Consider the following 26,304-nt stretch of genomic DNA (forward strand, 5'->3'; position numbering starts at 1 on the left):
TCCGCAAACTCCTGTTCACACAGACTTTAATATAATTCCAAAACATAGGTGAGGTAAGGTTATGTTTGTGTATATGAAACTTATTTCAACCTGTACTTACTAAAATATGTAAAACAATTAGTGGACATTCAAAATGTTCTTGTATATTTAATACCTAATCTTTTTTAGGTATAAAAGATTGTATTTAATCTTGTATTCAACCTTGTATTTATATGCAACGTGTTTAAAACTGCAGTTAATCTGTATTTCCTTAAATAGAGTTGTCTGATATGTCTTCATTTTACACATTACATGTCGTTAGACCACATTGTTTGTTAGTATTTGATAGCCATTATTTGTTTGCACCTTCATAAACGTAATCTTATAGACATGCGTTATATATTCATTAAATATCAACGAGGAGTGAGGGATCAAAGAGAATATCCTGTTGAATAGATCTGTAAGTACTCACGCTTGACCTTTTGAAAAGTCTGCTTTAATCTTTTTATTTTATCTAGTGTACTTTATGGATGTACCAGCGATACGATTCATTCTGCCCGGTCTGTGACCCTTGCTTGCCAAGGCATATTGCGGGATACCCGTTCCCGCTTCATCTAATTAACCGCCCCCTGATATTTTATTCATGTTCACACTGGATTGTCATGGAAGTCCAAACCAATTGTGGCTTATGGGAGGGTATTCATTGCTGTCAGTTCAGCCAGCAATAGAACAACAGGCCAGACCCCTGCTGAAGGATATGCACCATCAGCGTATTAATCCTCATACACAGACCAGGCTTCTATGATAGATTTTCCATCGAAACGGATTAAGCTTTCATTTCTTATGTCCAACTATGGACTTGAGTAGGGGGATTGAGAGAGAAATAGAGTGTGGGCGAGAGAGAAAAGAAAAGAAAGCCTTTGTGCACTCACAATTAGTTATCTGTCAATCAGTCCTAGCCTAGCATTACTTTTAGACATATATGCTTTCACTGCCAGTCTCCGTGAGGCTTTTATCGCAGCTCAGTACTTTTGCAGCAACTTATACTGGTACTAGACTTTCAACAGACTCTGAGATTACTTTTCAACTTTCCCATTCATTCAGTCTGCTTTCAGAACGGATGCAGAGAGGGAGAAAACACAGGTCCATATAGATTTTATTTACTGACAACAGCAAGAACAAAAACAAACAGACAAAAAAAAAAAAAAAAAAACACCCTGATTTGTAAGACTTTCCTCATTCAGGTTTATTTTGTTTTTTTATTTTTTTTTGTTTTTGTTTAATTTATTTAGTTTTATTTGTTTAATTTAATTTAATTTAATTTTGTTTTACCTTATTTTATTTAGTTTTATTTAATTAAAGTTTTTTTTATTTAGTTTTGTTTTATTTTAGCTGCAACATGCTTAATTACTATAACAGTGTGTTTATTAAGAACGTGGTTGATGCCCTGCTGTACTGTGTGGTTGTTTATGCCGATTATTTAGTTTTATTTGTTGTAATTGCAATTTATAAGATAGGATATGGTGATATGATTGTCTATAAAGACGTTTGTCTTATACACAAGTACTGCAACATTGACAATACACAATAGATATATAACTGAAGAATAAATAAATATAATAAAATAAAATAATTGCTGATTTGGTACTAGCCATTCAGTAAACGCTGAGCTTTCTTTTTAAACTTTCCTATTGATAGAGTCTGCAGAGAAAAAACAACACATATGCATATAAATTTATTCACAGGAAAAACGGTTCAAAGGCTTCTTTTAAGACATACAGTAATTGTTAAATCTAATTTTATTTTACTTTATCTCACTTTATTATTTATTTATTTTATTTTAGCTGCAACATGCTTAATTACAACAATAAAAGTGTGTTTATTAGGAACTTGATGCACAGCTGTACTGTTGTTGTTGCTGTTGTTGTTGCTGTTGCTGTTGTTGTTGTTGTTGTTGTTGTTGTTTTTCTTTTAAATGCAGATTAAGTTATTATAGTTGCAATTTAAACAATATGATATGATTATTTATTTGTCCATAAGGACAGTACAAGTGCTCAGACATACACCATACACAAAAGACACATAACAGAAACAATAAATAAATAAATAAATAAATAAATATATCAAATACTGATTTGTACGGGCACTAGCCATTCAACAAACTCTGAGCTTTCCTTTATTTTTGAAACTTTCCTATTGATTGAGTCTGCTTTTCAAAGAGAAAAAGACAACACAAATGCATTTAGATTTTATTCAAAGAAATGGGGAGTCTAAAGATTTTGTAAATATAATTTATTTTATTTTATTTTACTTAATTTTTTTTGTGTTTTACTTTACTTTATTTTATTTTTACTCAATTACAATATAACAGTGTGTTTATTAAAGTTTATTTCTGAGAACTTGTTGCACAGCTGTATTGTGTTGTTGTTGTTTTTCTTTTAAATGCAGATAATTTAGTTTTATTTATTATAATTGCAATTTAAACGATAGGGTATGATTATTTATTTGTCCATACAAAATAGATACAAAACAGAAAAATAAATATATAAAACAAAATAAATACTGATTTATACTGATACTAGCCCCTCAGCAAACTCTGGACTTTCTTTTTTAACTTTCCCACTGATTGAGTCTGTTTTTCAAAGAGAAAAAGACAACTAAGACGCATAGAGATTTTATTCACAGAAAGAAAAGAAGTTTTTAAGACTTCTTTTAAGACATAATTGCAAAATATATTTTATTTTTATTCATTCATTTATTTCTTTTCCTTTGGCTTAGTGCCTTACTTATCAGGGGTCACCATAGCGGAACAAACTGCCAAATATTCTTGCATATGTTTTACGTAGCAGTACCCTTCCCGCTTCAACCCATTATTGGGAAACACCCATACACACTAGCTTACACATACAAACACACACACACACACACACACACACACTCATACACTAATGGGTGGTTTATACTTAGGGGATGCATAGCCTTTGCTGTGCCCGTCACTAACGCAACGACCCGTAGTGCAAGCTCTTTGATTGGTCGGCTTGGTAGCGCTGATGAGTGTGGGCGGAACTAAGAGCCGCGCGAGCCTGATTGAGCGAATTTTTACAAGCGTGTCCCGTGAAGGAGCTCCAGAAGGAAACTTTTGTTTTGTGTTTACCTTATGATTAAAGTTCTTGCACGTCCCGCTTTAAAATAAGTGAGTTTGAGCTGCTTATTCAATAACGTAGAGTTCAGAAAATTACAAAACACCGGCGAAGAAACTCTACACAGAAGAACATAAAAACCTACTGCCAGCTAGTGTTTCGAAAGTGTTATAGCAGAGTAACACAAATAGCATGCATAAGTATAAAGATTTGCGCTGATCATTCAATGCAGAAATATAAACCAGGATTAAGGCCAACTTTGTTGATTCAATTCACCTGTTGCACATGTCTTTGGACTGTGGGGGAAAACGGAGCACCCGGAGGAAACCCACACAAACACGGGTAGAACATGCAAACTCCACAAAGAAATGCCATCTGGCCCAGCTGGGACTTGAACCAGCTACCTTCTTGCTGTGAAGCGACAGTACTAACCACTTAGCCACCGTGCTGCCCATTTTATTTGATATTTTACTTTGGTTGATGCTCTGTAGTTTCTGTTTTTATTTAATCATTTTAGCTCAAAGCGCAGATTATTTAAATGTATTTGTTATAATGCAACTTTTACTGCAACTAGCCACTCAGCAGTCCCTGAGCTTTCTTTTTAACTTTTCCATTCATTGAGTCTACCTCCGTTGCTTATGCAGAGAGAGAAAGACAACACAGATCCAAATAGATTTTATTCACAGACAACAACAAAACCCCGGTTTCTAAGACCTCCCAGATTGGAGAAATATTTGCTAAATCTATAGTGACAGGCGTGACATTGACGAGAATGGCAGGTTGTCAGGCTTTGCCAGATATTTTGCTTGTTTGCTTTTCAAGGCGACGAGAGCCGTAACTCTACATATTAAAAGCTGATTTCTTATTTGCGGTGTATTCCTGTACCCTGTGTTATTGGTTTTCTGTGCTGGGCAGCTGTGGCAGTAAGAACTGGAGGTAAAGCTTCGCGAAGAGAAAGAGAGAGAGACATGAGAGCAGGAACTGGATTGAGCTAAAGTCAATGCTTTGGCATCCTCAGACAAAGCCTCAGCTCTTCGCAAACTTCTGGCCCTCCAGACAGAGAGAGATTAGAAGGAAATCTTTATTGCCCTCCTGAGAGGACTCGCCAGTTTTGTTACACTGAATTAGATTTGCAAATTTAATAGACAGTAACTAAGTCCTATTTGAGCTTTTGTTTTAAGTAAGGGATTGTATACTGTTTTTACAGTTTGGAAAAGGAATTAGAGGTGGAACGTTACTCCTATGAGTTATATTGGTTTAATAATGGTTTTATTGACACTTTTTTAATGTCGATTTTTAGTAATGTTCATTTAAATCCAAAGATTATGCTATTATTGTCATCCCAATTTGACATTATCAAGACAACATAACCTCATAAACATGATTCTGATGAGGGCATTAGAATTGTGTCATGAATATTTGTCAGATCTCTTTTTTCAGTGGAGCAAAAATGAATTTGTCAGTAAATTTCACAGTAAAAGTGTCAGGATTTTGTCAAACTATTTTATAACAGTGTCAATAATCTTTAATGACTTTTTAATGGCAAGTTTGGTTGTTTTGGTAATGGTCAATTGTCATAACAAGAACATCTCAAGCAATCCCATCTTTGCATTTAAAATCAGGTCATTGAGGTGATGACACTTAATGACACATAGTTTGTCATAACTACTATATGCCTAAATCTCATTAATATTCATAATGTGTCATGTCATGATTATAAAAGTTTCATGCATGATTATAAAGGTTTCATGAAAGTTTTTTGAACAACCTCGTTAAGTAAAGTGTTACCAATATATTTTATTTTATGAAACAAAAAAACATTTAAAAAAAATAAAAGTGGGAAGTCTTTCTTGAAAGTTTTGAAATTTACCATTTTTGTTGTATTAATCTTTAATAAACACAGATCAAATATGTCACGTAATTTTGGCTTTAAATGCAGTCTTTACAAAAATAAAAACGCTTTTTAGTCGTTTATTTTTGTAGAGTAGTACTGATTACATTTATAACAGTATGTAGATAACTAGTCTCAAGTACAGTGTGGCACTAAATTAAAAGCTACATACTGTACAGTATTTTTGACAGAGAAATGTCCCACAAAGCATCTGTGCATGTATCAGAGCATGCAGGCTACCCAAAATGATTTTGGTTCGTTAGATGCACTTGCAAGTGAATTGGTTGGGATACTGATACATTTTATTTTTGTCTTAAAAATATCGGACAATACATTTTAAGCAGTATATAGTACAACATATAAACTGTAAAAGAAAAACAATAATAAATAAATAAAAGTAAAAGCTTGTTGCCTGAAAGTTGCCTGGATAAAATGACATTTTCTAGTCACCTTAACTCATATCAGTCAATCTGACTAAAAATATAAAGCTAATAATAATATTAATTTAGTTTAAACCTGATAAAAAGTAACATAAAAACAATTGAAGTGTTCAGATATAAAAGCCTCTAAGTGTTGTTTAAATTTGACTTCTAAAATGAGCATTTTTGTTAAGATCCTATGTTTATGACCAGTTGTTTGGCTTTAATAATGATGAATATGTTATTTTCTTTGCCTTTAAAATGAAATAATTAAACATAAACATGGGATGCTTAGAAAAAAATGCTAATTTTAGAAGAAAATTTAAGATGGCACTTAGAGGCTTTTGCACCTGAAAGTTTCATTTGGTGTCATGACTTATTGTCATGACATTTTTTTTACAGTGTAACATGCTTATAGTTTGTTTGACAGAACATGCTTATTTTATTTTATTTCTCAAATTGATGTGAATTCTAAACAGTATAGTATATCGAATGACAGAGAACCATCTCATGACAATCTTACTTCAATAAATGCACAATGTATTTAATTTTGTTCATTAATTTATTTTATTACTTTGTTATCATTTATTGCCCTATGTATGAGGCACACCAAATAAATAAATCCCAGTAATAATGATTTACGCATTACGCTGGTGCAGGTGTCTCAAGTTTAACGCCTGATGCATTATTTCATATGAGCTCATTGTCTTTGTTTGATGTTCCAAAGCGTCTTAGCCAGTTTATCCCAGCACTGCGGAAAGCAAACAAAAGCAGCCTTCATCGAGCTGAACTCTTGACCTCTGAAATGACACTCTGTAATGTGTCAGGATGCGTCTAGGCAATTGTAGCACATAAAATGATTTGGCGCTGGTGGGATCGGGGGCGGAGGGGGAGTGCAACTGCTTCAGGATTTATCTGGGTGTTGTGAAGCGCCAATAAAAACAGTTGCCCCCTTTTATTTTGCAGTTAGTATGTGTCACAGAAACCGCTGTGCAAATATTGGCTGTCCCTTGCACCTGCTGCCACAAGCAGCTCCTCCTCCTCCTCCCATTGAAAGTCTCTTCGTTTTTCACTTTACAAAAGAAAAGCGGCCACACAATGGGTCGCATTCCAGCATTGCCCTGGCTGTCTCTACCGCCCATGCCGTGGGTAAACACAGGAGGGGTTTACAGGCCACGGGGTCTGCTCTTGTTTACATGAGAGCCTATGTTGCAAAAGCAGCATGGGATTATTGGACTATCTACACAACGCTCAGGCCAGAGCAACCGTATAAACCCTCACCCCAGGGTCGGCTCTTCCCCCTCATTTGCATATTTCAAGTTCCCCAGCCGCACCGGAGAACGCAGTGAATGGGATTAAGTCAAGCGTCCCTCTTTTCTGTGTTTAGTCCGCACTCTCGCATTAATTCTTGTGCTCGTTTGTCCCTCTTCACCAACTTCAAATCCGGTTAATTCTTGCTTTCCCATCCATATCAGTTTGCCTCGCAGCATCAGCTGTTTTCTTAGAGGTTTAAGGTAGCTGAAAAGGCAAAATAGAAAACAAAGTGCAGAGACACCGGAGAAGGATTAAGAACATTTTTTTTTCTAAATACTTTCTTAATTGTCAGTGTTTTATGTTTGACATCCAGAAAGTTATTTTTAATCAGTTAAATTAAATTAAATTTAATTTAATTTAATTTAAATAACAATTAAATTAAATTAAATTAAATTAAATTAAATTAAATTAAATTAAATTAAATTAAATTAAATTAAATTAAATTAAATTAAAAATAAAAGTCAAACACGATATTAATTATTTTTCCACTGCACAATGACTTTATATTCTATACTGGACATTATTTCTGTTAAGTGACCAGACTTTTGTCTAAGCAAAGTCAGACCTTACTGTCCTAATTAAATAATTAAAAATCAAGGCATGATCATATTTTATTTTGGTAAAATAAGCTAAATCTAGAGCAGTGTTTCTCAACCATGTTTCTGAAGGACCACCAACACTGCATGTTTTGGATGTCGCCTTTGTCACACCTATTACAGGTCTTTCAGTCTTTGCTATTGAGCTGATGATCTGAATCAGGTATGTTTGGTTAAGGCCTGGAAAATATGCAGAGCTGGTGGTCCTTCATAGATATATACATTAATGTCACCTATCCTGCTGTTGTCTATTAGGAGGATTGCGTCAACAGAGCTGCCATTTTAGTACAGGGTATCGCTCCTTTGAAATGAATGTGGGACCAAGGTGCAGTGGGGTACTGTAGCCATCCAAAGCCAGAGATATACACATATATACATATTTGATCGGCTGTTTTCCTGGTTGTCATTGTGCAAGTATATATTTTTTAAATTATGAAAAATTAAATTTTACATCACTTTTCCACATTGATGAATGTGACCACATGGACATTGCAGACAAAGAGAATGTGTTTGTGTGCATGGAAATGTACTATCCTCCCTTCCTGTTTAATTTGATCTAATCCGAGTTTTGAAACACACCCCCTCTTGTGCTTTTACTTCTCGTTCTGACGGAGGGAGCGGTTCGTTTGTGAATGAATCCCTGTTATGCTGCTTATTTTATTCAACAAAACTAGCATAAGCCTGGTATTTAGTATGAGTTGGTGCTTCTTTGCCTTATGGTGAATGCAGTAAGAGACGTTATCATCATCAACAAATAAAAATGTAAAAAAAAAATAAATGACATCTTACCTATGAAATGTGATGCCGTTGTGCTTCGTTTTTGTTTGTTTGCTCATTACTACACCAGTTCACAGTGCTAAAGTCCAGCATCTTCACTTTGGCACACTGTTTTGACCAGTGCGATTGAATGACATTTGTGCTGGGAGCACTGTACAAATGTGGCGGCGCCATTGACGCATGCATGCTCAGGGTCTGTATACGACATCTAGTGTATATATCTATGGTGATCCTCCAGGAATGTGGTTGAGAAACACTGATCCAGAGGCCTTTGTCTTTCATACAAGCCACTTCTGATACCAAATGACCAACTAGAAGTCAAGTTGTTATTTGTTGTTCCTAAGACTTGGATTGGGGTTAAGTCTTTTGTTGGGTACTGTATATTAAGGATATTCAAAACTAAAATATGAGAGGTGGTGGAATTGTTTTAGAAATTAAATAAAAAATTAATTATCATAAATAAATAAATTATGAATAACTTACTGCTTTTGTGTGAATAATTTAGAACTGTGTAATTCTTAAAAATATCTTACCTAATATCTAATAGATTAAAATGACTATTTTTAAAATGGCATTATATAATTTAGACACATAACTAATAACACTTTACATTCTGCCTAACATCATATTTTATTTTTCACAAAAGCATGTTGAATAATTTTACAGCATAAAGTAAATGGCAGAATGTTTAGTTTTGTGTGAAACATTGCATACTACCAAATACCAGACATATTTAAAAGATGAACCAGAGGTCAAATTATTCAGTTTATATTCAGGGTTTGCAAATGTGTTTTTTCCTGTTCTATAAATTTCAATAAATGTGCATTGCTGCGGTGTCTCAGAGGTCGGCTTTTGCCTGAAATTGTTCTTGACCTCAGAATGTTCTCCCCTGACCTGTGCTGACAGGAACAGATGAGTGTTTGATGAAGAAGCCCACCTTATCAAAGTCTAACAGCATGCCTTTGTGGGAAAACATACCACAACGTTAAAAAATGTTGACATTACGCTTTGCAGCGGGAGGAGAGATGAATTAACAAGACAGGAGTAACCTGAAATGTGTTAATCTATCTGACACTGTGTGTCACGCCAAGGAAAGTAGCTTGCGGAAAGGTTGTGAAGGAAGAGGAATGAGTGTTACTCATGTTCTGCTTTTTACTTTTTTTTTTCTGTTCTCTCTTTTTAAATATAAAAATAATAATAAATACATTAATGATAATTTATAATTGTACATTATTTAATTAAATTTTATTTTATTATTACTGTATTTTTTATTTTGCATTATTTATTTTCATTTCATTTATTTATTTTGATTTATTTTATTTTTGGTGTATTTTTATTTTGCATTTTTTATTTTATTTCATTTATTTAAACATTTTTATTAATTATATTGTATTTTTGCTGTATTTTTATTTTATATTTTATTTCATTTCATTTATTTATTTTTATTAATTTTATTTTATTTTTTGCTGTATTTTTGTTTTGCATTATTTTTTATTTTGTTTTATTTATTTAAATATTTTCATTAATTTTATTTATTTTTTGTATTTTTATTTTGCATTTTTATTTGATTTCATATATTTGATTTTATTTATTTATTTTATTTTATTTTTGCTGTATTTTTAATTTTGCGTTATTTTTAATTTAATTATTTTTATTTTATTTTATTTGTCTGTTCCTCGAATTCTTATAAAAGGGCTTCAGTTGATTTGAAATATAATGCAGATAATATAAATAATTTTATCAATCATTGTCGATCAAAGTAATATATTAAATCTTTTTTTTTAAATCATTGATTCAGCAATATGACTGCTGCGGCATGACACCAAGGACTCATTTTCCCTGTTATCACAAAAGACTTGCTTCTGTCTCAAGCTATTCATCCTACTCTTTATATAAATTGAACTGCATTTTCAAGAGGTTCCTTGATATTGTTGCTGTTGTGAGATTAGTAAGAGCTAATATGCTTTGTTAGTCTCTCTGATTGCTTTTGCAAGATGTACATAACCAAAGCTTCATAGAAATGTGTTTCATTCAAGGAAATTATCAAGTCCTAAAACAGTAATAAACATCTGTGTCATAAACTGTCCTTTTATTTCTGAAAAGGCTTTATTTGCATTTCTGCTGTGGTCTTCTTCACTAAAATCCCATTAGAAATTAACCAACAGGCTTTTTCTGTATATTTTTAATCACTATTATTATTTTACTTAGTATCATTATATTAAAATAACAAATTGCAATTTGTTTTTTTAATGGTCTTCGTGCATAAACAAGCTCTTATCGTTTTAATAATAAAATAATATAGTAAATTAGAATTGTAATAGGTGCTACATTTGACAAGCTCTCTTGATATATGCAATAGTCTTTCGTTTCCTTTGTCCCACAATACCACTTATACATTGTAATCCTTGAAAGATGACTGGAGCCACCACAAACCCATAGACGATTACCTCTGTCTTCGTCGTGCGCCGCAAAACAAAGCACTTGTGCTGCAGCAACATCAATTAATTGGCCACAAATCTCCCCCTAAAATAATCCATTAAGGAGGCAAATTGCTTTAAGTTTATATAATTAATTAATAAAGTGAGTGATGAAATGGAGACTTATCAAACAAGCCCGACTCCCATTAAACAGGGCTCTCACTAGGCTTGCTTATTAAATTTGGTCCCGAAACAGTGTTTACAGCGTCGTGAAAAAGCCATAGAAATGCAGAGGCATTGAGAAAAAGAAATGAGTTTGTATAATTAGGGACTATTAGGGGCTTTTAATCCAACAGAGAGAGGGTGGGATGTGTGCTCCGTGCAGCTTTAAAGGTAGCATCGCTCGCCGCTTGTTTTTTCCTGAAGGGAACCATTGTAAACCCAAAAGCACACGTCTAATAAAGATGGTGTCCCCTTTACCTCACAAAAAAAAAAAAAAAAAGAAATCTGCTCCTTGAAATTGCTTTGCACCCCCTTGACTTGATCCTGAAACTAACAAGCCATATTGTGGAAACGTCAGCTCTGCGCTGTGAGATTTTCATATACAGCTTTCTACCCTCTGCCTGACGTCTCTTCTGAAGAAATGTTGGCATTTGCTCTCAGACCATTATTGACGTCGTACCACTGTCTAGAAAGCCTAGAGTTCACTGTGGGTCTTGTCAGGACATCACATCCTTAATAGTTCATTAAACCCCACCCCAAGCTCCCTCACATTCCCAGTTGGCCTGTTCTCAGACAGGCAGAAATGAAACGGACAGAGCTCTGTAGAGAGAAAGCAAAGTTTCTATAAGTGTCTCTCATCAGAATAGCATCTGCATAGCTCCCTTACGCCAAGTTTACAGGGAATCTAAAGTGGAGCTCATGCATACAGTTAAGAGCTTATTATCCTCCACTGCTAATCTGGGCATTTCTATGCTGGAGGCAGATGCCATGCTCTGATATGGAGTGGATTAAGTTCAGCGTCTAATAGCCAATTTTACTGTTGTGTCTTCCACTGACTGCCAACTCCCCTCTCTGCCCCCGACCGCTCCATCCGCCTTTCTTCCCCTCGCCTAATTGAAGCCTTCGAGTGAATAATTTTGCCCTCACAAATAGTCTCATCCCTGCAGCGTAAGAGCGTAGTTTAGACCTTCATCGGGCCGGAGTCTTATAATTAGAGGCAAAACTTGAGCAAAAAAACGCATTGATGGAAGGAGCGGAGAGGCTCTGGCGTAGAGGTGAGTGGATCCGGAGTTTGTGAGAGCGTGTAGTAGGAATAAGAATTTGTGTCTGGCCAGACAGTGATATTTTTAGGAACAGACTGATGTCATCTCGTGTCTGGCTGGTCCTTGGAGAACAGTAGCGATTCAGTTGTAGAGTGAGAAGGCAAGAGGGAGGCATTTACTTTGAATCTATTTGCATGATTCCGTCACTCTCACATCTGCTTTCTTTTAAAGGGATAGGATTATTTTTTTGGCTTCAATGGTTTTATTAATATAACTATGAGAATTGTAAAATAGCTCTTTATAGTTGGATGAATTGACAGATACAGAAATGTTTGCCCTAAGCTGATTACCGATAACTAGTTATGTTTGGAAAGGGATTACTGATATACAGTTGAAGTCAGAATTAGTAAGCTCCTTTAATTATTAGCCCCCCTGTTTAATTTTCCCCAATTTCTGTTTAACAGAGAGGAGATTTTTATTCAGCACATTTCTAAACACAGTAGTTTTAGTAAATCATTTCTAATAGCTGATTTATTTCATCTTGACAGTAAATGATATTTGACTAAATATTTTTAAGACACTTCTATACAGCTTAAAGTGACATTTAAAGGCTTAACTAGGTTAATTAGGTTAACTAGGCAGGTTAGGGTTGGCAAGGTATTGTATAACAAAGATTTGTTCTGTAGACTCATCAAAACTAAAAATAGCTTAAAGGGCCTTATAAATTTGACCTTAAAATGTTATTTATTATTATTTTTTTTAAATTAAAAGCACTACTGATTATTAATAGCAACCTGCACATATATTCATATACTGTTACATATACACTTGTAATCATGTTTATCTATCCCTGTACATATATTCATATATTGTAACATATACACTTGTAATCATGTTTATCTATCTGCACACTACTGATTATTAATAGCAACCTGCACATATATTCATATATTGTAAATCTGTTCATAGCCTATCCAACCTGTATATAATGTTCATAGTACATCCATCCCATCTGTAAATATCACCATAGTTTTCTATAACTGCACTTTATAACTTATTCCTGTATCCTGCACTTGCTGCTATTGCACTGCTGGTTAGACCTAAACTGCATTTCGTTGCATTGTACTTGTACATGTGTAATGACAATAAAGTTGAATCTAATCTAATCGAAAACTGCTTTTAATCTAGCCGAAATAAAACAAATTAGACTATTTCAAGAAGAAACAAATATTATCAGATATACTGTGAAAATTCCCTTGCTCTGTTAAACATTATTTGGGAAATTAAAAAAATAAATAAATAAATAAAATAAAATAAAAAATCAAAGGGGCTTTAATTATTCCATTAATAATTCCAAAAAACATTTTCCACTGTAGGCCGATACATACAAACCTTCATAGGAATTTACGTGGGGCTGATTACAATAACAAAATTCACACAAATACAGGGGACACGAAACATATCAAGATTTTTATTTTGCCCCAAAAAATTGGCAAATTACACAACACAGGCTCATTGTGAATACGTATCGCCATTTACATTTCTTTGGAGATAAATCTTTTAAACGAACGATACAAGGTGGTATGACACCAGAGACGGCTTTGTTCCTTTTCTGTTGCCTTTTTACTAGCTGACTGCTCACCTCTGTGTGGACGGCTTTTCTGCTGTTACTAGTCTGTCCAGTAGCTTGTCACATATGTCGGCGGACTTGAGATGCAGAGAGTAATTGACCGCGACGATGGGGTCCAAGTTCGACGAAGAACGGTTCCAGAAAGCTAATAAAACAGAAACAAAAGGCAAAAAATAAAACAAATTAGTAAATACCAGGGTGAGAATGTGGTAAGATCTGAAAATGCGGTAAAATCAGGCACCATGAGGGCTTTAATTTTTTTGGATTGCTTTTGAAAACACTGTTGGTTGGGCTTAGGAAAGGCAGTGGAGGGATCGGTCAGCCAGTCAGTCAATCGACAGCAGCCTCTGGTGGATTTTCACGAGAACAGCATGCGCGAATGGCACTCAAGAGAGAAATTTGAGATCTGAAAAAGCATATGCAGCGACCTCTGGTGGATTCGACAAAACAAAAACTGCAAAAGAAGTAGCTCTTAGGGCGTATTTGGCACTCTCCAGAAATGTAAAAAGGGGTACCTATCAACAATGAGTCTGAGTTGAAATTATATGCATTTTTATTCATGGTGAAAAACTCACTGCTGATGTCTAGACATAAATTATTTTGAAGCTCACATCTGAAGTGGTTTAAACAGTGAAAATAATCAGTTATTTACCATCATTTATTTGGACTAAAATAATAACATTAGGCGTCACAGTGGCAAAGTTGGTAGCACAATCGCCTCACAAGAAGGTTACTGGTTCAAGCCTCGGCTGGTTCAGTTGGCATTTCTGTTTGGAGTTTGCTTGTTCTCCCCATGTTTGCGTGGGTTTTCCACACAGTCCAAAGACATGTGGTATAGGTGAATTGAATAAACTAAATTGGCCTTAGTGTATGTGTGTAAATGCAAGCATGCATGGGTGTTTCCTAGTGTTGGCTTGCAGCTGGAAGGGCATCTGCTGTATAAACTTGTGCTGGATAAGTTGGTTGTTCATTCTGCTGAGCTGACCACTGATTAATAAAAGGACTAAGTCGAAAAGAAAATGAAAGAATAATAACTTTAAGAAGCTAAAATAACCACCAATATACAGTAACACACATCACTAAATAGAAATCAATAGTTATGTGTTATGCTTTGAAAAAATAAATAAATAAATAAAACAAAAAATAAATGTTTAAAAAACTGTTCAAGCTAAAATAGCTCTTTTTCAGAAAGATAATTTTAGTCGAAGTGTAGTCCAAGCCAGAAATTACAGTGTACATTGTTTGCTCCCCTTTATGTCATTCTGACTTTTTTTTTCTTCTTCTGTAAACCATAATAATAGTAATAAAAATAGCAATGCTAATCTATTATCTGCATGAAAAGATAAATAGTAGCTGGACCTCCAAAACAAAAAACAAAAAAAAGGCTATTCCTTTAAGATTTATTTTTCTTCTCAAAGTATTCACAGTAATTTACAGTTCTAACTCCACGTTGCCTTGAAATTTCACAGTGTTTTTTTGAAGGAGGTGTTGTAGTATTGAAATGAGGTGAGACACTGTGAGATCTGTGTTCTTCGTCTCCTCCTTTTGGGAAGATTGCCGACGACACCCTGGGGTTTGCAAACGTTTTCATACGTCTTGAGCACTGATTACATCTCAAGTAACTCGAGTAAGCAGCTGAGCGTCCTTTGGATCTCTAAGCATTGTGTCATTTTCCCCGAGAGCCGATGCGTTGCATTGGAATGAGGGGTGATTTGTTGTCATTTCAGTAAAGTGCTCACTATTTTCATTTCTAAGGTCCAGGCACATAAACACAAATATGCACTCGGTGCTTCGCTCTCTCTCCATAATTGTTATGTGTTTTTATTTCCCAGCCATCAGAAGGTGGCATTTGGTAGCTCGTTCTAAGACGTGCGTGATGCTGCATATGTTGACAGCTATGTGCCATTTTTTTCTGACATTCTAAATGGATAGCGCTTGGCCTTTTGTGTGAAGAATGGAAAGGAGAGGTGATCTGAGGCAGGCGGGGAAGGAAGTAAAAAGAGTGTTGGAGAGATATACAATGATCTTCACTGTGGGAATGCAGCTGCTGGGTCGCAGTGATGATACACTCGCCACGACACACTGTAATAGCTTAAGCTGGATTGACGTGAGGAAGATTTGACCATTTAAACAGATGCTTTGTGCTTGTGCTTTTGCTTGTCTGTATAAGCAAGCATTCTCGTTGTCCTCCTGTTGTGCACAGAATTCGATTTCTTCAGGGTGTAAGGGCCATTCTTTTGTTCGCTGGTGCACTGATGTTCTGCTGCAGTGTTTTGCAGTGCTGTGTTTGGATTGTATACCTGGCCACTTAAATTAGTGCACATTCAACTGGCCGTTAACGTAAATATCTAATCAGCCAATAAAATGGCAGTACTTAAATGTAGAGGTCAAAAGAATATATTGAAGTTTAAACTAAGCATCAGAATAAAAAAAAAAGTGAGTTGGTTGTTGCACGGCAAAATATAGATTTTTGGTCTTGTTTCTAGTCCAAATATCTAAAAACTCTTAATTTTTTTTTTTTTTTGGAACTAACTTGTCAAAATCAAGTTTGTTTTTTTCTTAAAACACTCAATAATCTGCCAATTGTGTAAGCCACAGGTGTCAAACTCAGTTCATGGAGGGCCACAGCTCTGCACAGTTTAGGTTTAAGTCTAATTAAACACATCTGATCAAACTAATTGAGTCCTTCTGGCTTGTTTGAAACCTACGGGTGAGTGTGTTGATTCAGAATTGGAACAAAACTCTGCGGTTTTACACCCCTGAGGAAAGCTCTTTAAACTTATTTCAAAGCAAAAAAGGGATACTCCTTTACTTTCCCATTGGCAGATTATTTTATGATCAGATTTTTAGCTATTAGATAGGCAACAATAGCTCAAATAACTACGCATTACAACCAAGGTTTTTAAGAACATCTCAGAACACATAAAACAATGAAGTAGGTGGGCTACAGCAGCAGATCACAGCAGGACCCACTCCTGTCAGCTAAGAAAAGGGATTTGAGCCTATACTGTTTGCATGGGCTCACCATAATTGGACAAAATAAGATTGCAAAAAGGTTTCTTAATTCCTACTGTGGCATTCAAAATGTAGTATCAGCATTTGGTATAACCAACATGCAAACATGGATCCATCCTGTCTAGTATCAACATTGCCGGCTGCCGGTGGAGGTGTACCTGCTGAGCATTGTTTAAACACCAAAAGCCTAGCAGAATATTATTGCTATTCTGCTTTGAGCTTGATTTGTTGCTTATCATTGTATTATAACGTTGTGAAGTTTTGGTTGTGTATTTTAAAGGGTCACGAAACACCAAAACACATTTTTTGAGATGTTGACTTTTATATATATGTCAAAAGCTGCTAAAAACACTATTAGGAAACATATTTCACAAAAAAAGTGAAAAATGTTTTTGAAGCAACATCACGGTGATAAGACCCTTGTGTAAATTCTGACTGGCTGTCTGTACTGGCCAGTACAAAGTGACGTCATTGAGTTTTCAGCACATCAGAAAGACTTGGTTCGAACCAATCAGCTTGCTCTATTGTGAACGAGCTGCAAGATGCAACTTCAATAACATGCATGATATAGCTTCGAAGACTCCTTTTACCTGTTATAGTGTTCAGAGAGATGCCATGTTGTGTTGCCAAAAGTAATTCAAACTAGTAGTAGAAGAATTGTGAGGAGACATGTGTCGTCTGTGTTGCGTTTAAAAATGTGCCGCAATGAAGGTTTTGTTTCCATTTTCCCGCGATGAGAGTACAGCTCATGTTTGGACCCACATGTGTGGATTACAGTGGTCTGCTAACATGCAACAAAAATATGTTTGCAAGGAACATTTTTTTTTAGCCGAGAGCTTTTGGAAATCCGGATTTGCCACTCGTCTTTTTTATAAAAAAATGCTGTTGGTGTTTATTGTCCTGTCTCTACAAATTTAGTAAGTGTGTGATTGATGTTCTTTGTTTGTTTATTCAGAGGCAAAGTTAGTATCATCAGCAGAACTCTTTCAGTCTTTAAAGACATACCTTATGATTTAGTTAATAGTTTACAGTAATATCACTACAATATTATGGACTGAAAGTCCTCCATTTCCACATCTCTCAGATCTCAAAATCACTGTCTATCTCCCATGCATCTGTGTTTGTGCTGTTGTTGTGAAAATCAGCTGTAGTGCACGTAATGAAACTCTCCTTTCTGTGCAAACCCTTCTCTCTTTCGCCACTTGACACTACCACCTTTACAAAGCTGGACTCACTCACTTTCATGACTTTTTTCAAACTAGAGGTGTGAAAACGCTCTGCTGAGATGAGGGTGGAAGTGTGGGGCGTGTCTTCATGACCCTTTAAAATACCACTTTCTGTGCTGTGTCTTGCTTTATTGTATGCACAAGTGACAACTCTCTGTAAACCAATAACATTCAGCAGTGAGTCTAGCTCCACCTCTTTGATACCATACTGTTGTGCTGTTTACCCTTAAAAAGTGTGGTACAGAACAGCTCTCTAGAAAACAGAAATATACAGTATGCATACCACACCGAACCATACAACTCAGATGGTATCAGACTGCAGAGATTTATGAACTGATGATAGCACCTCGACTGACTTAACTTTTTTCTAGTCATTTTATTCATTCATTCGTTTTCTTGTCGGCTTTGTCCCTTTATTAATCCGGGGTCGCCTCAGCGGAATGAACCGCCAACTTATCCAGCAAGTTTTTACGCAGCAAATGCCCTTCCAGCCGCAACCCATCTCTGGAAAATAGTCGTTTTAACTTACATCAATCAAACTGACTAAAAAATATTAAGAAAACTTTGTATAATTAAAAAAAAAGTTAATTAAAATAAATTAAAGCAACATGAAAATATTTGTTGTCTTGACTTTGTGTCATTAAATTGTTTGCTGTGCTGTCAAATCAGTGTTTTTAAAAAAAAATATTAATCACTTAAAGTCCAACCAGTACTATTAAAGCTTGATAAACTGGTCTTTAAGTGTAACTATTGGAATCATTTCATGCACTTTTATATTCCTAGAAGTTTTGGACTGTTTTCTGCTGCTCTGGAAAGTTTTCGTTGATGCTGGCTGGATTATATTACACATACACAAGATGTCTCATACAGCTGGCTTGTGCAACACAGATTTATTCGCTGTGACATGGGGGAATTGTAAGTTATGAAACATGTTTGTGTGGACCTCTGGATGGTCCTATAGGGAGCCGTGTTATCCTCTTTCCTGGGGGAGCAGACAGCAGCTGTTACTGTGCCCAGTGTTTGTAATTACTGTGCTTTAACTGCATAATCTAAAGTGGACTGGACTGAAACTATGCCCATGCTCATTCCTATTAACTCACAATTGCATTGCTATTGAATTTTTCTCCTGTGTAACATGCCTCATAGTGCCAAACATATTGCAGTGCCTGGCAAAATAAGGCAGACTCACTTTGACTAATTCAGCCCTGTTAACAGCACATGGAGATGTTTCTAAGCCAAACTCTGAACTACTTTCATTACTGGGAGTTGGACTGTGAAAACTTTAAAGTGTGAATTATTACATCGATCTGGAGACCTTTAAGTAATCAGCTTAGGATAACATTCCTTTAGGGAGGAATGGCAGAATGGCATCTAAACATATTTTTCTGCAATATTCAGGGTTCCTTTAAAATAAAATATTGGCTTGTTTTAATTGAAGTGAATAGCACGGTCATTGATTCTCATAGTTTAAAAAAGTGCTGAGCCTGTCAAATTAATTGTAGCATTAAAATGTGTTTTGGCATTTTAAAGCAGGGTCATTATAGTGGAGGAAAGAAATAAAACGTTACAAATAAAAGTGTTTACATATTACCTGAATATAAGCTTAAGTTCTAGCAAAATAGCATGAAACATTTCACTTGTTCTAAAAGAATATGAATAAAAGCTATACAGTGGTCCCTTCTTATTTGCGGAAGTTACGTTCTAAAAATAAACTGCAATAGATGAAATCAGCTATTATTATTGATGTTTTATTGGCGTTTTAAGGCTGTACCCCTCACTAGACACTTTATACAGTTTTATCAGACAGGCATTAACATTTTCACGCTTTTCTCCCTAAAAAACCCTCAAAGTTCAAACCTTCATAGAATAATAACTTTAGTTTTATAGAATGAAACCAATGATCAAAACCATTTGATCTTGATTTATTTATTCCGTAATGGCATCCTACAGTCTTGTAACTTTAACCTTCCTTTAGATTGTCCAGATGTTCAACTTTTTGTGAGATGGTTAGAAGATCTTCTTCTGCTTTTTGGGTTCTACCGCAGGTGCCTTTGATCGTGCAGAATGTTTTGTCGACTTTGTGCGAAAAAAATTGCAAACATACAGTACAGCACTTCAGAGTCACACTGCTAGCGATCAAAGATTCATGTAAATTTGGCAAGCTGAACGCATTCTGTATTGTACAGGAGACACAACATAGAGGAGATTGATTGACAGTGATTTACAGCCAGTCATGATGCAGAACACAATGCGCGAATCAGGACGCAGTACACAATGTGCTGAAGAAAAAATCATGTCGAAAAAAATCTGCGAGGCTGCGGAAAAATGAACTGCGTTATAGCGAGGAATCACTGTATAGACCATTTCAATATGGCAATATCATTGGTCCATGAACAGTTCCTGCCTGCTGTCAAACTATTTCAGAACTGTAGCTATTGCCTATTCAGTCATAACGGATGTTAACACAGGTGTCATAAGAAAAAAATATGGGACCCCAGAAGCTATAGAAATTTAAAATATAAAACATAGTTTAGGACTATTGTTATTGTTTACATCCTTAAAAATGGTCTATAACAACATACAGTAGACTCATTCTGATAATTTACCCCTATATACATTTCTGGAGATTGTAAATTATGTCGCCAGAGGTACATATGGCTGCATTTTGTCCTTAAAAGGAACACTACATGCCGTTCTTTTTTGCGCTTACCAGCTGACTGCTTTATATGGACAGCTTTTCCACTTTTGTCAGTTTGTTCAAAGCCTCGCCTCGAACGTAGGCGGACTTGAGATGCAGAGAGGAGTTGACCGTGACTACAGAATTCGAGTCTGTCGAAGACCAGTTCCAGAAAGTAGGTAAGACAAAAACAAAAGCCAACAAAAAATAAAAAATAAACAAGTAAATAACATGTGAATATGGTAAAAAAAAATCTGGCTGCCGTGAGGACTTTTATTTTTTTGGATTGCTTTTGAAAACACTGTCGGTTGGGTTAAGGGAAGTGGATGGGCAGGTCAGTAGATGCTTTGGAGAACACTATCGGTTGGGTTTAGAGAAGGAGGAGGTGGGGGCAGTCAGTCTGATGCGAATGCCGCTCACGCGAGAAATTTGAGATCTCAAAAAGCGTGCACAGCGGCATCTGGTGGATTCGCGAAAACAAAAACGTACCTCCTCCTGGGATGTATTTGGCGCTCTCCAGAAATTTATACAGGGCTAGATTTTCAGGACAAGCCTGGGTTGTTCTATAGATACAATTTTTTTATTATATTATTTAGCATTTTTATTATATATCCTGCCTAAAATAATCTTAAAAATCAATATACTACCAAACTGTTGAAAAAAACCCAGTAGTTTCCCAGTCACATTAAAATAACACTGCTTCATTGAAAAAAAAAAAAAAAAAAAACCTTCATAATCATAATGACATGGTTTGCATGCAATACCAAAGGGACGCTTTTGTAACGGGTGCACATTATGATGCGACGGCTGATCAAATTATCAGTTCTTATGGAAGAGAAATGGCTTCTCCTGCAATTCAGCTCAGACTAAATCCTCCGCTGATTGTTGAATGCTTCATTATCATAATCTCATCAATTCTAGAGCACTTGAAATGTTCCATATAAATAAGTAATTATTCCATAGTACAGTATCGCAGTGAGCCAGTCGCTGCGGCTTCATCTTGACACCTAATTTGGTTGTGCTGTATATAGTTTGTATGACTAGATTTAGTTATTAATGTGCAAGAAAATGCCCGAGGACATTTTTGTGGCATCTCATACCTTGTCCTTGACTGTAATGAGGAGAAAGCAAGGTGTCTGGGTTTTCCTCCCCTTTGTTTCTTTTTAAGTTTACTGGGGAACACATTAAATGAGAGCCTCAAGTCACACGAACCCTGATGCAGGTAACAATTGAGTCTCCATAGGAAGGTTACAGCCTGAAACCTTGAATGCACAATGTAAAAAAGAATGCATGGCACAATGGACAGCTCGTATATTGAATTAGCTCAATAACACAGAGGCTAAACATAAATCATATGTCTCAAGCACAGTCTAGAAGGGTCACGTGGCTAATTTGTGCTGGGATTTGGATCCAAATGGGGAACATTCAGAAATGACATCTGTTTTAAGTCCTTGTTCCGTGATGTAGTCCTCTGCCTGAAGCGCCAGGAAAAAGGTTGACTGATGCTCATCGCTCTCGTCAGGTGGAAATTGACAGTCAGGAGAAGAGTTCTGTCTTATACTGATGGCCTACTTTGAAAGTGTAATACTTAAGCTTTGGCAAATGGAAAGCAAGTACATTGCTTAAAATGTGTGGATATCTGTAATATGCAATATGGCAAGTTGGCACATTGGCATATTGAGTGGAATGCTAACAGTTTGCCCCGGTCTCCGAATTTTCAACAACAAAAAAAAAAAGATCAGTGAGGGGCCGAGAGACTGTTTGAAGTCCCAGTAGGAGCGCATGATTGTGGGCAGGAGGGAAGGCATGAGTGCTTAACAGACGCCTAACCTGGATGAATCTCAGTAAATGCTGTGTGAAATTACTTACCTTGTGAAAATGAAGACTGGCTGCTCGCTCAGGTTTGAAGCCGGCTGCTGTTTGAGGTACTGTAAAATGTTCAGAATGATCACTTTATTTATTTGAAATCTTTCTTGTAAACTCCATTTATAATTCTCAATGTTTAAACAACATAAATAAATAATGCACTTCATATTATTTAGTATAAAAAAAAAAAATATATATATATATATATATATATATATATATATATATATATATATATATATATATATATATATATATATATATATATATATATATCATTATTATTATCAATTATGTTTTTATTTATGCTTTTATACAGTTGAAGGCCAACTTAATAGCCTCCTATGAATTTGTATTTATTTTTTAAATATTTCCCTAGTGCTGATTTTCAGAACAAAACTTTTATTTTTTATTTTTTCCTTTTTTATTTTATTTTTATCTTTGTACTCATAATTATTCAGCTTGACTGGAATAAATTTAGATGCATTATTTTAAGGTCATTTTTGTTAGCCCCCTTTTGTTGCACTTTAAGCTGAATACTAGTATTTTGGAAAATAGCTGATCAAATATGATGTACTGTCATCATGGCAAAAACCAAAAAAAAAATTAGTTGTAACACAATATAGTTATTAAACTATTATGTTTGAAACCGTGTTGAAAGATTTCTCTGTTTAAAAAGCACTTGGGAGATATTTGTTAAAAAAAAAAAATAATACAATTTGACAGAAGGGCTAATGATTTTGCCTTCAGCTGTTTAAATCATTAAGTCAGAACATTATGACCACCGCCACTTTCTGCCAAACAGCGCTGACCTTCAGAGGCATGGACTCTACACGAAAGTCTGTGGTGATATATGGCACCTAGATACAGTATTAGTCCTGTTGTGAAGTTGTGAAGCCAATGTGGAACAATTCCAGTACACTTTACAGATACTCAATTGAAATAAATTCTGTCAAAGACATTTCTAAACATTTTATGCAACGTAAAATTGTTTTATCCTGCTGAAAGTAACCGGCAAATATTATGTTCATTTTCTAAATTTAAGAACATTGTTTATACAATTGAATTATTATCAGAATTATTAACCCCACTGAATTATTAGACCTCTGTTTATTTTTTCCCCAATTTCTGTAATGGAGAGAAGGTTTTTTTCAACACATCTTCTAAACATAACAGTTTTAATAACTCATTTCTAATAACTGATTTATTTTATCTTTAAAGGGGCTTATAATTTTGACCTTAAAATGATATGTAAAGAAATAAAAACTTCTTTTACTCTAGCCAAAATAAAACAAATAAGACCTTTTCTAGAAGAAAAAAAAATATTATCAGACATACTGTGAAAATTCCCTTTCTCTGTTAAACATCATTTGGGTAATTTTTAAAAAGAAAAAAAATCATATCAAAGGGGGCTAATAATAATAATAAGACTAGAAGTACCATGTGTCAAATTAAGTCCACCTGAATGGCCAGACCCAGAATGCCCTTTTTTAGAAAGACTCATCCAGTCGTCGCCAGAACAATACAGGAATTTAATCCTGTGTAGTTCCACAGCATTCAATAAGTTTGTTACTTCTGATGAAGAATGTTAGCAGCTGGCACTTACTGGCCTTCATTGCAGGAAAGAATGTCCTTAATGGCTCATTTGCACTGGATGTGTTTTCACTTCTTATCCAGACATAGCCACCTGAGCACCTGCAAACAGAAACTTACAACATTTGTCTCACCTACTAGCTCTACTGATTGGTCCTCTGCTATTGAACTGACACTGATGACCAAAATCTCAAAATAAACAAAATCTCAGCATCTAAAAAATGCAGCAGTCACATGTACAACGTCTCAAAAGAAGTGAGCATAACATCACAATAATAGAAAAGTAGCACACCGGAAAGGAGAATGTACTTTAGGACTAACATAATGATGCTAACATCTGAAGAACTTGCTTCACCTGTGATTGGTTAAAACGTACCAATGTCGTCTTACAGTATACACTTTTTTGGTGTGTGTTATTCGGTTAGAACTGTTTACATTTCCACATTTTCCTCTCCTAGTCTTCACACTCTCTGTAGCTTTTAAGAATTAACAGTGGGAGTGGGTTGAAGTATGAATTTGCACTGTATTCCATTACCGATTCTGTTTCAACATAAGCTGTCTTTCAAGCCCCATGAAGTGCCCATGTGAGCCAGTGTAAGGATTTGCCAGAACTGGCTGAGGGAGATTAAAGACTCCTTCTGTTTTGGCTCTGTTTGATGTTGCTTTGGTGGTTTTGTTCGCTTAGGCCTTTCCTGACAAATATCATTACCACTTTGCTCCTATAGTTCCACACGCAGCAGCATCTTTAGGGCGAATCGCCCACACGGCCAGAGCTGCAGGTCCAGATAAGAGCCGGCGGGGCAGCAGGGCTGGTGTGAACGCTACACTTCCAGACAGCCAGACTAGAGCTGACCTGCTCTGCACCCACTGTTATAAATAATGAAAGAGTAATGGTAATCCATTTTCTTTTTAACATCATCTCTTCTGTACCTGGAATGTGTCAGAATACTCGCTGCTGTCTGAGATTGTTTTCTTTAAAAAGATCAGACTGAATTGGTAACTAATTATATATAGTTATATGAATGTCACCGAAATATAAGATATAACAACAGTTATAGAATGTCTAAAACATATATGAATAAATGAAATATTAAATACATCAATAGAATATAATTTAAATATAGAAAAAGATATTTGGTGTCTTAATTTTATATACAAAGAATTATGTATTATTATTATTTCCTTTGGGGCAGCATGGTGGCTTAGTGATTAGCACTGTGGCCATACAGTACGAAGTTTGCTGGTTCGATTCCTGGCTGGGCCAGTTGGCATTTCTGTATGTAATTTGCATGTTCTCCCCATGTGGGTTTCCTCCGGGTGCTTCGGTTTCCCCCACAGTCCAAACACATGAGGTATAGGTGTATTGGCCGTAGTGTATGAGTGTGTGTGAATGATGTGCATGGGTATTTCTCAGTACTGGGTTGTGGACTAAGGGACTAAGTCGAAAGAAAATGAATAAATTAATGAATAAATATTATTTTCTTTCATTTTCAAACAGCCATTGTAGAATCTAAATGTTTACAACAATTTAAACCACATTTGTTTGGACATGAAGTTATATACATGTATGAAAATATAGGATAGAAATATGATACATAATGATGCTGGGCTAAGATTAATTAAGTAGATTAATCCCATCCAAAAATTGTGTTACCCTATCCATTTTGCTATTAAGCCCATTCATTATGTTTTAATAAATGTATATATGTATATAACACACACATACGTAGAAACAAAATTATACAAAACAATTTTGTTACATACAGTAGATATTTAAATTATATACATATTTTATCATATACTCATATATTTTATATAAAAATACTTAAACATTTTCTCAAATATATTTATGCTTGTGTGCATTTATACAGAGTTGAAATCAAAAATTTTAACACCCTTTGATTTTTTTATTTTGATTTTTAAATATTGCCCAAATTATGCTCTCTGTATGTCTGATAATATTTATATATATATATATATATATATATATATATATATATATATATATATATATATATATATATATATATGTTATTTTTTATTTATTTTTTTTTTCTCTGGAGAAAGTTCTATTTGTTTTTTATCTAGAATAAAAATTATTATTTTAAGGTCACAATTATTAGCCACTTTAAGCTAGATTTTTTTCAATAGTCTACAGAACAAACCATCATTATACAATAACTTGCCTAATTACAATAACCTGCCTAGTTAACCTAATTAACCTAGTTAAGCCCTTAAATGTCACTTTAAGCTGTATAAAAGTGTCTTAAAAATATCTAGTCAAATATTATTTACTGCCATCATGACAAAGAAAAAAGAAATCAGTTATTAGAAACTGAGTTATTAAAACTATTATGTTTAGAAATATGTTGAAAAAAAATCTCTCTGTTAAAAAGAAATTGGGGAAAAATAAACGAGTGCTAATAATTCAGGGGGGCTAATAATTCTGACTTCAATTGTATATACATAATAAATATACACAGTACACACACTTAAAAT

At 35.0% G+C, this 26,304-nt stretch overlaps 1 protein-coding gene across 50 annotated transcripts in view; it reads left to right on the forward strand.

Annotated features, from left to right (window-relative positions):
* Positions 1 to 26,304, forward strand: part of diaph2 (diaphanous-related formin 2) — a 716,224-nt gene that overhangs the window by 319,370 nt on the left and 370,550 nt on the right. For 2 of the 50 annotated variants that reach the window (XM_087282001.1, XM_087282000.1), the window contains exon 18: positions 24,531 to 24,700. The exons of 46 other annotated variants lie outside the window; for them this stretch is intronic. In XM_087282001.1, coding sequence (XP_087138127.1) covers positions 24,531 to 24,685 — 155 coding nt within the window. In that variant the 3' untranslated portion in view covers positions 24,686 to 24,700. Of the gene's footprint in view, positions 1 to 24,530; positions 24,905 to 26,304 lie in introns of those variants that run through there. 2 more of the 50 variants (XM_087281998.1, XM_087281999.1) reach the window with 2 other exon arrangements.

This window comes from Danio rerio, chromosome 14, assembly GCF_052040795.2.
Source record: "Danio rerio strain M-AB ecotype USA chromosome 14, GRCz13ab, whole genome shotgun sequence".
Taxonomy (NCBI): Eukaryota; Metazoa; Chordata; class Actinopteri; order Cypriniformes; family Danionidae; genus Danio; species Danio rerio.